Genomic DNA, 14,052 nt, shown 5'->3' on the forward strand with positions numbered 1-14,052 from the left:
CATCTGTTGTCAACAGCAGAAGAGAAGAAATGCTTCGAGATAGACAAATAAAATTCACTTACATTTCACATCGTCTGATGGGCCAAAAAGTCCTTCCAAAGATGTATACACCATGAAACTATTTACGCCCGAGTCGGCATAAAACATTCCAAGTGAAGAAGAGAATTAAGTGGAAAATTATATTTTACTTAATAACTTGTACTTAAATAGAATATTAAATATATTTTTTTACAGTGCTGTATTAGTCTGTATCGTCCGTCGTTTCTTTAAAAAAAGTTGTTGGTTATATAGGGGTAGATAGTAATGAGGCATATTTTAATGCTTCTTCAATCTTCTATCTCTGGTCAAACTTCATTATTTTAACAATTACTAAAGTTGACGACGTAATATATGTCAGAATATAGAATGTTGTCTTTATTCTAATAACTACTATTGCGTCTTATATGATATCTATGGGTAAAAAGGTTTTTTTATTAGTGAGGAAATACCGATGTGATGATAGTGTGCCAAACTTACAATTATTAGTGTTTTGATTTTGAATACTTGGGCATTGATAATTGTAATTCAATAATAGGAGATAAAAATTAAACTATAATTATAAACAATATTATCTGATTTCTTTATCAGAAAGTTGTCATAAATAATACTAAACACACTATATATCGATAGTATGTCTACTGTATAGTATAGTAATATAGTTGTAGTGCAATAGCGCTGTGAAGTGGCTGTGTTTTGGAAACAGTAATTGGAAATTAAAGAACGATGAAGTTTTTTATTCAGTTAATATTAGTTATAAATGTAACAACAAGCCTAATTAAGGCAAATCCTGGTTATGATTGTCAATATTGCCAGCCTGAACAAGTACACATAGCTTTCGGGAGTAAGTATATTTTTTTTATGTAGGGTTTAAGTCTTAGTTTGTTAAATGGCATTCCCTATTTGTACCACCCCAATTGTATTTTTATAAATATGGATTTATAATTATTCTTAAAAATATTAATTTTATTTTTTTAAAAGGAATTGCTTTAAGTATTTGAATGTGGATAAAACTAGTCAATTTATTACTTTTACTGTGTCATTTTCAATCAATGTAATAAAACTGTCTATATTAAATATTATACTTATAACAAAATGTTTTGTTGATGTATAATTAAACTATGGTACTAGTTTATATATTTAAAAAAAAACCCTTTTGGACCTTTAATACTAATGACTCAGTGGTGCTACAACTCATAATGGATTTGGCCTTGGATTTCATCTGTATCTAATAAATTTTTTGTTTGCTATTTATTTGAGGGTGTTGTGACTGGCACAAGTCAAAGAATACATTGGTAACTTCACAGCTTGGGTTTGAACACACAACCTCAAGGTTCAGCGCCTTTACCGCTACAGCTAATAAGTCTGGAAATTAATATTACAATTTATATCTGACAAAACCACCTACACTTCATAAAATAGATTATATTATTAGTTAGAAGTTTATGTATTTTGTGATAACATAATCAGTGTTTTGAGGACAATAATACAAAAACATGTTTTGAACTTTGTATTAAAACAGAAACAGATTAAACGGGGTCATTAAACAAGTTAATAAACTTGATTAATAAAGTCAAATTCTACTATTTAAATATATTATTACTAATTTATGATTCCTATGAAATTGTTTTAGTTTAGTTTCAGTAATATCAAATACTCAAATTGTAATATTATATAGATAGATATTTGATAACTTATTACTTTCTAGTTATTTTTGTTTATGAAAAGTCCTGCCTGGTGTAATTTTTATCCAAACATATTTTCCAAACAAATTAATATTTTATTTATTCTTGTTTACATTTTTTATTGGTTATCTAACCTTGAGAATTTGCTTTGTAGGATAAATTACACTTATTTTTATTTATTAATAATAATTAAAAACGAATGTTTTTTTAATGGATTTTAGCAAAACCTAATGACATAATAGTCACATGGACAACATTTAATAACACCCATGAGTCTCGAGTGCAATATGGTTTGGGAGAGATGAGCTTAGAAGCTGTGGGCACACGACACCAGTTCACAGATGGTGGTCAGCTGCACCGACATATGTGGATACATCGAGTTACTCTGCTAGATCTCAAGTTTGATACCAAATATGGTATGTTGGTGGATTAATTATATTACTCATTTAACAATTTTATGTAGTACTGACAAACTTACTTTATAATTACTATTTTTGTGTTATGATAGTTATTATTTATTGAGTTCAGACCCATTCTGCATCACAAATGCATGCATATAGTTAGTGTTTTTTGTGCAACTTTTTTAATATATGTTATCTCCAAAAATATTAAAATCAAATTGTAGCCAGTAATGTTATTAATAATTAAATATTTATGATTAATTACATACTAGATGAAAAATTAATATCATATTTAGAAACACTTATTGGCTATTATGAATTACTTTAGAAGCAATTAGATTAGAAGTCCTTAAAATATTAGTTCACGGAGTTAACAACATCTGAATCTTGAGAATTTTTCATAAAACATCCTACATACATTTTTCGTAGTAAACGTAACAGTAGATTTAAAAAGTAATATATATATCGTTATTTTGCTAAATCTTTAATACATGCTCTTAAGGAAGTATCATGAGGATAAATAGCTTTCCAAAAATTTACTATCTAATCAGAACTTTTAAATTCGAGCCATTCTTGTAAGTTATTAAGATTAGCGTGTCCGACCAAAACAATAAAGAACTCGTTTAACAAATCTACTCAATATTCGTACCGGAATTATGCTTCAGAATATCATGCGGGGTCTGTATATGGGTGGTCAGAGCTGTTCTCCTTCAAGACGCCGCCAGAGGGGGAGAAGTGGGTGTTACGGGCTGCCATCTACGGAGATATGGGGAATAAGAATGCCCATTCATTGTCGTACCTGCAAGACGAGGCGCAGCGAGGCCACTTCGACGTGATCCTCCACGTGGGAGACTTTGCCTATGACATGGACACTGACAACGCCCTCGTCGGCGACGAGTTCATGAGGCAGATCCAGCCATTGGCGGCTTCCGTGCCTTATATGACCTGTCCTGGAAACCACGAGGCCGCTTAGTGAGTACTTCTTTTTGTTTTCTCTAATAGTCAAGTTCAAGATGTATGTGACCTTCAAAATATGGTCACCGGTGGACGGAACTTATATTATAATATGCAATATGCATAGGAGACTATTATAAATTTTCACCTCTGCTGGGCTTTGTTTATATTTGGTTACATGTTAATCCAGTCTTTATTGTAAAAAATGATAGTTCAAGAAAAGTTTATTTGACATTAAAGCTGAGACTGGGGTATAAAAGTAATAATAAAAATTAAACAGTCTCCAATAGAGTACAAGTGATAGTAAGACCACTCACCGATATTTCAGTAACTTCAGCAACTACCGCAACCGTTTCTCGATGCCGAACCACGAGCGCTGGGAGAGCATGTTCTACTCGTTCGATCTGGGTCCCGTCCACTTCGTCTCCATCTCCACCGAGTACTACTACTTCCTCGAATTCGGACTCAAGATGCTCTCGGAGCAATTCGAGTGGCTGCAGAGGGATCTCAGCGAAGCTAACAAGCCGGAGAACAGGTATTGAGACCCGACCGGCGATGGAACACCCTTGACGACCTTCTATTTGGTTATTTACCTATGTATAAGTTTCGTCGTCACTGCGGTCGTAGGTTCGAAAGCCGCCTTTGTACTTTCTATGTGCACAATGAACATACGCTCGTATGATGAGGAAAAATATTGTCAGGAAACCGTGCGTGCCTTAAATCCAATAAACCAATGTCGTGTGTCAGGCGCAGACGCCTCACCTATGTTTATTAGGAGAATCAAATTATCACGGATATTGTCAAAATCTATTTTTTTTTAATTAATAGCATTTTATCTGATTGGTTGTTTTTAATAAATGCTGTCACGTCGTGTTAAAGGGTAATTAATACAACTCCCGGTTCATTATATTCACCAAACCGAAAGTATTCCTGTTTACTTGTTTTGTGTTCTACTCTTTCTGGAAGAGTTCAAAAATACATATCCTAAAAGTGTGAGCGTCACTTGGCTGACATCCGGTTAGCCTCGAGTCCTTTCCACTGTTTAACAAAAAATTCCTTTGCCTTGAGGCACACAGTTGAGTATCATGTTGTCAGATCATTACGCCCGTGGGCGATAGCGACGCGTCACCGGCCCATGTTTTGCAACAACCATACGGGCCTGTGACAACTCTGTGCCCCAGCGCAAAGGGATGCTCTTCTTTGGGTTCCTTGAGTCTTTCAACTCGGCCGAGACTTTATTCAACTATACGTATCTCTATTGACGCTCTTTCGAATGTTCATGCTCTATATTTTCGTCTCGTTATCTTTTATAACATTGTTTTAGTAGATGTCGGATACAATTTTAAAGTACCTACAGTCTAAATCGCGCTATCAAAGTATTATTCGCTAAGGCTGAGACATACAACTTCTCGACTAACCACTAGTAGTTGCAGGATTCTCCCTCTAGGTGGGCCGGGGGGGGGGGGCTCGGTGACAAATGAAAGACGAAACGATGATGCGTTCTGTGATAGGACTAAAGATGATGTTGATCAATTAGAGTTTCGCCATTCTGTTTCTAAATAACGTTTACCTCTCTCCCTCCCTTTCCGTCCGTCTGATGTCCACAGTACTTCTCTTATCTTACTTCAAACATTAATTGATATGGACGAGACTGCCCACTAAAACTGCCGACCGGTTTACAGGGCCGAACGACCCTGGATCATACTATACGGCCACAGGCCCATGGTCTGCAGCAATATCGCGGATGATTGCTGGAACAACTTCCTGCCCAATCGCGTCGGCTTGCCAGCTTTAGGCTTCGGTGAGTGAGTCCGTTTCGTTTGAGAGTTTTATGCCCTCTCTAAGTTAGATTTATAATAAAATGTTATTAATTCGGTTCGGAGCCAGCTATATTTGTAAAAACTGGGTTTTCGAGTGAGATACGTATGGTCGGATATCGGATCGATCGTTGAGGTCTTCCCCTCGGAGTGAGTGGGCCGACGTGCCTTGCAGGGCGAAGCGGCCTTGGCTCGTTCTGTTCGGCCACAGACCGATGTACTGCAGCAATTCGGACGACATCGACTGCAGCGTCGAGTACACGAGGAAGGGGCTGCCGCTCTTCGGGGCCTTTCGTGAGTGATTTCTTCGTATCGCTGCTAATTTAGATCTCACTATATACTTTTAGCCTTTTCTCGTTATTCGATCCGGTACCGTGTTATAACAGATATTTGTCGGACGATTTTAAAAGAGATTCAACAGAACGAGATAGAGAAAGAATTCTCGAATTAGTCAATATATTATTGTGCTTCCGCAGGCCTGGAACCGCTGTTGCGCGACTTCGGGGTGGACGTGGTGATCTGGGCCCACGAACACTCGTACGAACGCACTTGGCCCCTCTACGATCTCAAAGTGTACAACGGCTCGTCGGAGCGACCGTACGTTAACCCGCGGTGAGTTAGTTTTTGCTTTTGGCTAAAGAGCAGTTCATCCACCGAACGACGGAATGAACCGGCAAAAATATATTTATTTTACGTCCCGAAATAAAAGATGCGACGAATAATTCGTTTCTTCCGTACGTGCCGAAAATTAATGGGTCGCCGACGAAACAATACACTGCCACAGATTTTGTACATTATTAAACACAGGTTTCGGGCGATTTCCCGTAAATTCATATTCTGAGAAACTTACTTGAAAATAGTTCTCATTTGGGATTTAAAACATCATCGCGTAAACCGGTGTGGAGGATAAATGCGCATCGACGTGGTAAATAAATGATATTTTTTAAAGTTACCCATTTAAGCTTTTCGCATGGATTCTTTTGCCTTTATTTTGTCTTTTTATTAATTTAAAATCATATTGCAACGATTTCGATTATTTCACTTAATATCTCCTCTTGCAGGGCACCGGTACACATAATAACCGGTTCGGCGGGTTGTCAGGAAGACACGGACGGCTTTAAGCGTAAGACATTTGGACTAAATTGATAAACGCCGACTAATAATATTCATAGTTTTTGGTATGTGTAAACGAATGTCATTGCAGCTCGTCCCCCGGCGTGGTCCGCGTTTCGTTCCAGTGACTACGGATATACGCGTTTCAAGGCCTACAATCACACGCATGTTTATTTCGAACAGGTAACGCTCACTTGGTACCATAATTCATTACTTTCTCAATTGCTATTTTACTGATCTTTTATAAGTTTTTTTTTATAACACGAAACAAGTAAAAAGTACTTTTTTTTTTCAGGTGGACGTGGACGAAGACGGTCGCGTAATAGACTCCGTGTGGATAGTGAAGGACAAACATGAAGCTTATCACTTCGATTCGTAGCCAACGCGAGTGCTTCGAGCGAAACCGACTAATGTTACATTTTTCCAAAGAATTTGTGATACCGACTGTGTCGGTACTTAATAAATGATTTTTTATAGAATTGCCTATTATTTCTATGGGAAAACTGAAAAGCCGGAACTAGTATTGAGCGCTTTTAAAATCACAAATCCTTTTGTTTGTGTAGACGTGAATCAAAACTAGTTTCGGCAGAATTTGACTTTTAAATTGTCTAGTAAGTACAATAGAGTGAAATAATCGTAAACTTTGCATAGAGCGCCAGTGCACTTGGTGACGGGCTCGGCGGGATGTCAGGAAGGAAGGGACCACTTTCAGCGTAAGTGTCATTTGATGCATTTAATATTACATGACTTTAGGGCTGATGAAAGGGCTTCTAAGACTTACTTTCTACACGCACGCTTAAGAGATTTTGTGTACAAATATATTTATCAAATATTCGACTATTCGTGACAGATGCCCCGAAGGAATGGTCCGCTTTTCGCTCTCAAGACTATGGCTACACCAAACTCAAGGCTTTCAACAACACTCATATCTATTTTGAGCAGGTGAGATTATGAATTGTTTTTTTCCTATCTACCCTCCTAGTTGCCTAAAACATTTGAATACTATGTCCATATTGAGCAGTTTCATGCGATTCTTTAAAATCATAATTTATATATATATAATATTTAGTAAATGGTAATTCCCATAGCTATGCAGTATATGGGATGTGAATGTATACTCAAATAACTTTATTTTCCTATATTATTATAGAAAATTATATTTCACTTTTCATTTTCAATATCTGTAAACATGAAAACATCTGTAACTGATCATAAGACATATGATTAGGAACAGGATGGTTAATAGCTACTCATTTTAATAAGATTTAATTTTATTACAGGTATCCGTTGACATTAAGGGAAAAGTAATTGATCAATTTTGGTTAGTCAAAAAAAGTTCTACAAAATGAGATTAAAAGTATATGCTTGTTTTTATTTGCATTTTACATGCTTGGAAACAAAACAAATGTAGAAAACATTTATTTCAAACATTTGCTCAAACTACGAGAATCACATTTTGTCAAAAAGATGTACCATCACCACAAATTCATACTTCGTAGTGATGACCCCAATTATTTAATATACTTATGACAATAAAGCAGAAATAAACTTTATCTCTGATTTCTATTATGTTTAAATTGTTGCTTGAATTTTCTTCCCTTTTGTTTTAACTGGCCACGGTTCCACTGGTGCTTGTGGTTCTTCTGAATACCACCCTTTTTAGCTACAAAGTTCCTGAATGTGGGCCTAAATTCAGTTAGCGGTTTTTCATTAGTGTGGAGCAGTTTTTTTAAAAATATTGCTTCAGTTTCTGATTCATAAATTTTGACTGCACTACTAAAAAGATGAATAATTCTAAGAGCCAACTTGGGATGAACAGAAACACCGCAATTGCGGCTATGGTTAAATGGGTCTTGAATACACATCATTGTATCAATCCTCAATGGTTGACAAATATTTCTGGTAACATTTATTTTATATAATTCAAACTCTTCTGGTAGATTTTCTAAACTCTTAAATTTCTCTCTATCAATTAAAGTCCCAGTGTACAGTGATATAACATATTTTTTAAAATTAAAATTCTCATAATATTTGAGAAATCCACCAAACAATGTGTACAAGCTATCGTTGTTACTGGATTTACTTACAGAGTGTGAAAATGCCGTGTTCCAGTTATCTTCAATATCTTCAGTAACATTTTGCTGCAAACTTCTTATTGAGGGTAAAATATTCTTTTGTTGTAAGTAAAATAAGAATAGTAATGTAAGACTGTAACTTGACATTAAGTTCATGCCCGTGAAGCATTGAATCTTTGACCAATACTTGACAAGAACCATTAGGGTAAGTATGCGTTCATCACTTAATATCAAATATTCCAGAAGTTTGGAATTCTTAACTGCAGCACGGGTAGAAAAACTCACATCACAGTGAGTATTTGTTGGTACATAAGTAAATTGCACTATAGGGACCTTAGCTTTTGTTATTGCAAATATGTTTTGAAATTTACGATTTCTTTGTAATATCTTCCGAGCTTCTATTACAAAATCTGCCCTTGGCATATCCAACCATGGTGGAAGATTAACTAAACAATCAACATCACTGCTTCGGAGTGCTAGACCTGTTACAACTGATCCAAACACCTCTAACTTAGAACCTATAATAATTAAGTAAATTAGTAATGAAGTGTTAATTTAATATTGACATCGTTTCATTACATAAATTTTAAATGCAAATAGAACAATTAGTTTTATTAAAATAATAAGTTAAAAGATAGGCTTCATTTCCTAAATATTATAATATCAAAATCTGTAACTACTACAGCTCAGGTAAAACAAGAGCAAATTAGTACTAGTAAGTAAACAAATGTACCTTTCCAAGTATTTTCAAATATTTCTTGTAAATCATTAAATAATAATTGTAATCTTTCCACTTCATCTCGACTCATTCGAATGTATTCCATTAAATGTTTAATTTGTGTATGAAAATCTCCATCAAAACTTACATTTGTGGTATCTAAGATATCTAAAAAAAACACAATAAAAAATAAAGTAATGAATGTTGCTAAATTGACTCCTCGAACATTTGCTATTGTATCGCAACTTTCTCCTAACAGAACTAACAATGGTGTTCCGAACTGGACTGCACTCTTACCTGTGTGATAACTCATTATTTTATTAGTCTTAATAAATACACTTGTTCTCAAGTTTCAAAAGATTCACATGAATACAAATTTTCTATAAAAAAATACAATATTTTTTTACTACGTAAAATATGATGTTAAAATTATAATAATTTTAGAAAAATATTGTCTGTTACTAATATTAATCTTTGTGGTGTGTAAGTCCTTTAATAGCCTGCTGCAGAGACTAGACAGAGTCATGTTTAGACAGGCGTAACCAGCCAATGCTAAACAAATTTGTATGAGAATGACATGAGCTCACGCTTTGTCACGTGACCATTTTCCATATATATATATATATATAATAATAATATAATATATATGTGTAAATTCCTTTGGCGGTCACGCTTCTCGAACAGAGATTCTAACTGAAGCCCCTGGATGTAAGACTCGGGTCATAGGGAAAATACCTCCTCTACATTCAATCAATGTGTGGATATTATTACTTTTTCTTACGCTACAATTATAATAATTTATTTATTTACAGCCCATACATGGCCACATGTCAACAAAAAATAATATAAAACTAATAAAAAATATAGAACAAAATATTAAGTAAAACGAAGCGATTACTCTATATACTCTTTGACAGTAAGTGATTGTCTATGGACGGGTATATCTGATTTGAAAAGTCTTTAAAATGTTTGTAATGATCTCATAAGCTTGCTAGCTTTTTCTGTTTTACCTATGTTTATGGGAGAAATATAGAGAAGAGTATCATTATGGGCAATTTGTACATATAAAATAACTCTTATTTTAAAAAATTCTAATTTAATTTGTTTTTAATTGAATTGAATATAATAGTTTAGTTGTTCATATTAAGCTTAAAACCCAACTAAAAAACTAAACCAAACATAAACTTCAAGCGTGGCTATATATATATATATATATTTATTTAATTTTATGGCGTGGTAACGAGACCTTTAAGCCAAGTCTTATTTTCGGTTAGGGTGGCTATAGCTGAAATATCAAAAATCTATGTATAGCTTGAATGTACCTTTGGTTAATGTTCAGGTCTTTTTTAAGTTCGTCCTAGGGGAATAATCTGTAGGAGCTAGCATCACTTGTTGGCATTCTATTATATTCTACTATATGCGTGATACGAAGTACCGAAGTATATACTACATAGTTGAGTTTTATTTCAAATAAAATAGAAAGAAATGGGTGAGTAATGATTATACAATTTAGATTATTTGAGAATATGTAACATCTGCTAACGACCACTATTAGTCAAGATTGTTTAATGTTTAGTAGAATAGTTATCCTTGTCAGACATTTATAGCTCCAAGATACAAACATATTCCAATAATATTATGACGTAAAGGTGTCTTTAATTAGTACTACCCTAACCGAATATTTGAATTTCAGAATACATAAACCCCTCTTGTCTCAGCTTTGATGGTGATTTTAATACACAAATAAAAGAAATAATAAATTATATAAAGATATCCGACGAGGAACGCAAAAACCGGAGAATCGTCATGTACGATTTGGATTCTGTACTTGCAAGCATATGAAAAGGTAAATAGTTATATAAATACTGCTACATTTACCAACGAAATAGCTTTAAGTCGCGAGACAATTATAGAAGTTAAAGAAAACATTTTAACAATACCTACAGTAGATATGGTAACTTGTTGTGTTACTTTCAATCTGATTTATTTATTTATCTAGAATTCCAATTCATGATATCTATGTTATTATATTCTAATATACAATCTATAGCGTAGTTCCCCGTTATGCCCCCGTATTATTTTTTAGGGCTCAATGATCTTAAACGATTTGCAAATTTGAATTAAAAATGTTAAGCTGTTTTTTTTATGTAATAGCAGGCAAACGGGCAAGTGGCTCACCTGATGTGAAGCGATACCGCCGCCCATGGACACTCACATTGCCAGAAGGCTCGCAAGTGCGTTGCCGGCCTTTCAAGAATTGGTACGCTCTTTTCTTGAAGGACCCTAAGTCGAATTGGTTCGAAAATACTTCAGTGGGCAGCTGGTTCCACATAGTGGTGGTGCGCGGCAAAAACTGCCTTAGAAAACGCTCAGTTTTGGAACGACGGACGTCGAGGTGATACGGATGGTATTTTGTGTTTGGTCACAATGTTTATTCGTTTTTAGAACATATTGTATGTAGTAAAAATATAGAGCCCGCGCGGGCCATCTCCTGCCCTGCCCTATAATACTTACCTTTTGACCTCCCACTTCTCATTCGATTTATCGTTGTGAGGTGTGACCTAAATTCGTTACGTAAATTGTCCACAGGTTCCGATCCCTTGATCGCGCTTATAAAATATACGTCTTACGAATAAAGAAGTTAAAGTTTAGTAGAAAACATAGAGGAACAGACAGCAATAAACTATAGGTTTTGTCCCTAATGTGAATTAATGTTTTCTTACAACAAATAGAATTTTCTTAGACATCACTAAACTTAATCCGTTGAAAGTTATATAAAGGAGGAAAAAAGGAGTGAAAACCTTCTAGGAAACAGTAGTAAGTTTTTTACTTAGACCTTAATATATTATTTGTTCAAATTGTGCACTTTATTCTAAAGGCGATTACGTTTTATCTAACAACGTAATAAACTAAAAAATTCCTTATAAAAAATTCAAAATAAAGTGCAAAGCACAAAGCGGTGCGCGGCGCTATGTACTAGAGCTATCGGCGACATCAAAGAATTCTGCGCATTAATCAAATTGTTATAATAGCCTATCATAACAAATGAGTTGATCTATTTTGTGTCGAATGTACGACGATTATTTTACGTATGGAAATAATCATTTTAAGTACGATTTTTGTTCAATAAAGTCTAAATCGTCTTTAGAATAAAATGTACTTTTGGAGCGAATAAAATATAAGGTTTTTAAGAAACTTACTGCTGTTTTCGAGAAGGTTTTCACTCCTTTTCTTCACTTAAACTTTTCTATCGGAAGATTCAGATTTCTATCTGTTATTAACAAACAATAATTCACATTTATCTGTACCTATAGCACATCAATTATTAACTAATAATATAATTTCTTTAATCCTAAGACTTGAGCGCCTGTGCATGGACAAATTATCACGGGAACACCATTAACGATGGTTCAGATTGAATACCTTTCCTTGATTAATAGACTATTAACACAAAATGGAATATTAATTTGTACCAATAGTAATTATTAAGATTAACTTTTTAGTTAGCTGTATAATGTTAAGTAGAGATCGCTAACTGTTGGACACCTTACACGGTTTTTTCTCTGTATCTATAAAAAATAATAACATTTAATCCTTCCGCTAACAGGCTCTCAGTTGGAGGAATTTGGATCAATTTTAACCGGTCTAGCCCTGAAAAACAGCGACATAGACTGCTTCGTGAATATACCGCTCGATGTCGGCGAGGATGCCGTGCAACTCGCATTACGTACTCATAGAGCTCTTCTTAAAAATAAAACATTTGTTAACGTTAAAGTATTTACTAAAACAATGATCCCTAAAGTCAATTTTAAGCACAGGGAAACCAAAATCTTTTGCGATGTTACTTTCTCTGGTCGAGGCGCATTGAAAAATTCACTTTTACTCCAATATTTGATATCCAGTGAGGAGCGTATCCTACCTCTGATGTTTATAGTTAAATATTGGGCTAAAATCAATAAAATCACGGGTAGATATCTAATGTCTAATTACTGTCTAATATTACTGGTAATATTCTTTTTACAAACAGAACGTATATTACCAACAATTGAGTTTCTCCAGCTAAATGTCGAGATGGAAGAAACCGACAATTGGAATACGGAATTTGCTCGTGTTGTCAATTTGAATGATAATCCAAAAAGTGTATACGAGTTATTAGGCGAGTTTTTTCGTTTCTATTCGGTTTTGGATTTTAAAAATAATATTATTTCATTATATACCGGTGATTTAATAAAGAGAAAAAGTTTTGCCAACGTCGAGAAAATTCCATCGGTCTACGAGATTTATTGGGTAAATGTTATGGAACATAATCTTCCGGCCCTTGTTTTAGATACTCCTTTCTGTATTCAGGACCCTTTCAATCATTCGCGAAATGCGGGTGTTACTGTAAAATCTCAAACAGCCGGGTGTATCGTAAAGCTTATGAAGAATGCCGCGTCAATATATGAACATGAATCTGAAGATTACTTTCTTCGGAAACTCTTGAATTCATATGGAAAATAAATCTAGTGTAACGTGTGTAATGTAGGGCTCCGACAAGATACGGGCGACAAAAAATAATTGTCACCGGTAACAAAATCACTGAGTTGAATTTTTTTTTTTAATTACAAAATGGCAGGCAAGTTTATTCGCAGTTATCTTTTTCTAAATTTGTACTAGCTACAAGGCACTTTTATGTTCAAATGTTTAGTTTTTTATGTTATGTAATTAGAAATTATAAGCTATAACATTATAAATTGGAATTAAAATATATTACTTGGAGTTTATTTTTATTTTAATTATTCAACATTATATCTTAACAGTTGCTACTAATTCGATAGAACAACAACATAATACCCACACCGATTATCCTACGTAAAAATATATTTATATGCCTAAATCTTATAACTAACGTACGTACTTTGTACGAACAAATAGGTCTACCTCAATAGAAATTTTGTTTATAAATAATTTGTATTGCTCGCGTGAATGGCGTTTCGCTAACCAAGTTAGATCGTGCACGCGGTACATCCAAAATTTTAGACGGAAGCCTCAGGTTTCTACTTGGTACCCGTAAAACAGTCTCTTCATTATAGCCAGATTATGAACCCCATCCGTAAGTATCTTAAATAAATACACTGATAAAGACTCTTCTGAGGCGTAGTTGCATAACCCGCCATACTCGGAACAAACAGGGTCGGGTACATAAGCAGATACAAGGGATACACTCCATACAGTCTTGTAGAGGTAGAGTGAATTTATTTTGTACCCGCTCTA

General features: G+C 34.5%; 3 protein-coding genes across 5 annotated transcripts; 2 read left to right on the forward strand and 1 right to left on the reverse strand.

Annotated features, from left to right (window-relative positions):
- The first annotated feature begins 364 nt into the window (after positions 1 to 364).
- LOC123713911 (acid phosphatase type 7) lies at positions 365 to 6,482 on the forward strand. Of its 3 annotated transcripts, none has more exons than XM_045667791.1 (9): positions 370 to 880; positions 1,943 to 2,137; positions 2,788 to 3,094; positions 3,405 to 3,611; positions 4,759 to 4,877; positions 5,370 to 5,505; positions 5,955 to 6,016; positions 6,098 to 6,189; positions 6,302 to 6,482. In XM_045667791.1, the coding sequence occupies exons 1-9, from the start codon at positions 763 to 765 to the stop codon at positions 6,383 to 6,385; spliced, it is 1,320 nt and encodes a 439-aa protein (XP_045523747.1). In that variant the 5' UTR covers positions 370 to 762; the 3' UTR covers positions 6,386 to 6,482. The 3 variants fall into 3 exon arrangements, 2 of the variants coding, with proteins under 2 accessions (XP_045523747.1, XP_045523746.1); XM_045667790.1 differs by lacking the exon at positions 4,759 to 4,877 and adding an exon at positions 5,069 to 5,187 and having other exon boundaries at positions 371 to 880; XR_006754247.1 differs by lacking the exons at positions 6,098 to 6,189; positions 6,302 to 6,482 and adding an exon at positions 5,069 to 5,187 and having other exon boundaries at positions 365 to 880.
- Positions 6,483 to 7,410: 928 nt separating this feature from the next.
- Positions 7,411 to 9,305, reverse strand: LOC123713912 (poly(A) RNA polymerase cid11-like). Its single transcript, XM_045667792.1, has 3 exons — positions 9,097 to 9,305; positions 8,815 to 8,967; positions 7,411 to 8,599 (listed from the first exon to the last, which is right to left on the reverse strand). Exons 1-3 carry the CDS (start codon positions 9,110 to 9,112, stop codon positions 7,557 to 7,559), a joined length of 1,212 nt encoding a protein of 403 aa, XP_045523748.1. The 5' UTR covers positions 9,113 to 9,305; the 3' UTR covers positions 7,411 to 7,556.
- A 979-nt stretch (positions 9,306 to 10,284) lies between these two features.
- Positions 10,285 to 13,557, forward strand: LOC123714415 (terminal uridylyltransferase cid1-like). Its single transcript, XM_045668655.1, has 3 exons — positions 10,285 to 10,288; positions 11,153 to 11,206; positions 12,407 to 13,557. The coding sequence occupies exons 1-3, from the start codon at positions 10,285 to 10,287 to the stop codon at positions 13,297 to 13,299; spliced, it is 951 nt and encodes a 316-aa protein (XP_045524611.1). The 3' UTR covers positions 13,300 to 13,557.
- Positions 13,558 to 14,052: the final 495 nt, after the last annotated feature.

Source organism: Pieris brassicae, chromosome 9 (genome assembly GCF_905147105.1).
Source record: "Pieris brassicae chromosome 9, ilPieBrab1.1, whole genome shotgun sequence".
NCBI lineage: Eukaryota > Metazoa > Arthropoda > Insecta > Lepidoptera > Pieridae > Pieris > Pieris brassicae.

Coding starts and splice junctions, on each gene's coding strand:
- LOC123713911 (XM_045667791.1), top strand. CDS start 763: ATGAAGTTTTTTATTCAGTTAATATTAGTTATAAATGTAACAACAAGC. Junction 4,878..5,369: donor CTTGCCAGCTTTAGGCTTCG/GTGAGTGAGTCC, acceptor GTGCTTCCGCAG/GCCTGGAACCGCTGTTGCGC. Junction 6,190..6,301: donor CGCATGTTTATTTCGAACAG/GTAACGCTCACT, acceptor TTTTTTTTTCAG/GTGGACGTGGACGAAGACGG.
- LOC123713912 (XM_045667792.1), bottom strand. Junction 8,600..8,814: donor ATTTGAAAATACTTGGAAAG/GTACATTTGTTT, acceptor TAATTATTATAG/GTTCTAAGTTAGAGGTGTTT.
- LOC123714415 (XM_045668655.1), top strand. Junction 11,207..12,406: donor ACGTCGAGGTGATACGGATG/GTATTTTGTGTT, acceptor TTCCGCTAACAG/GCTCTCAGTTGGAGGAATTT.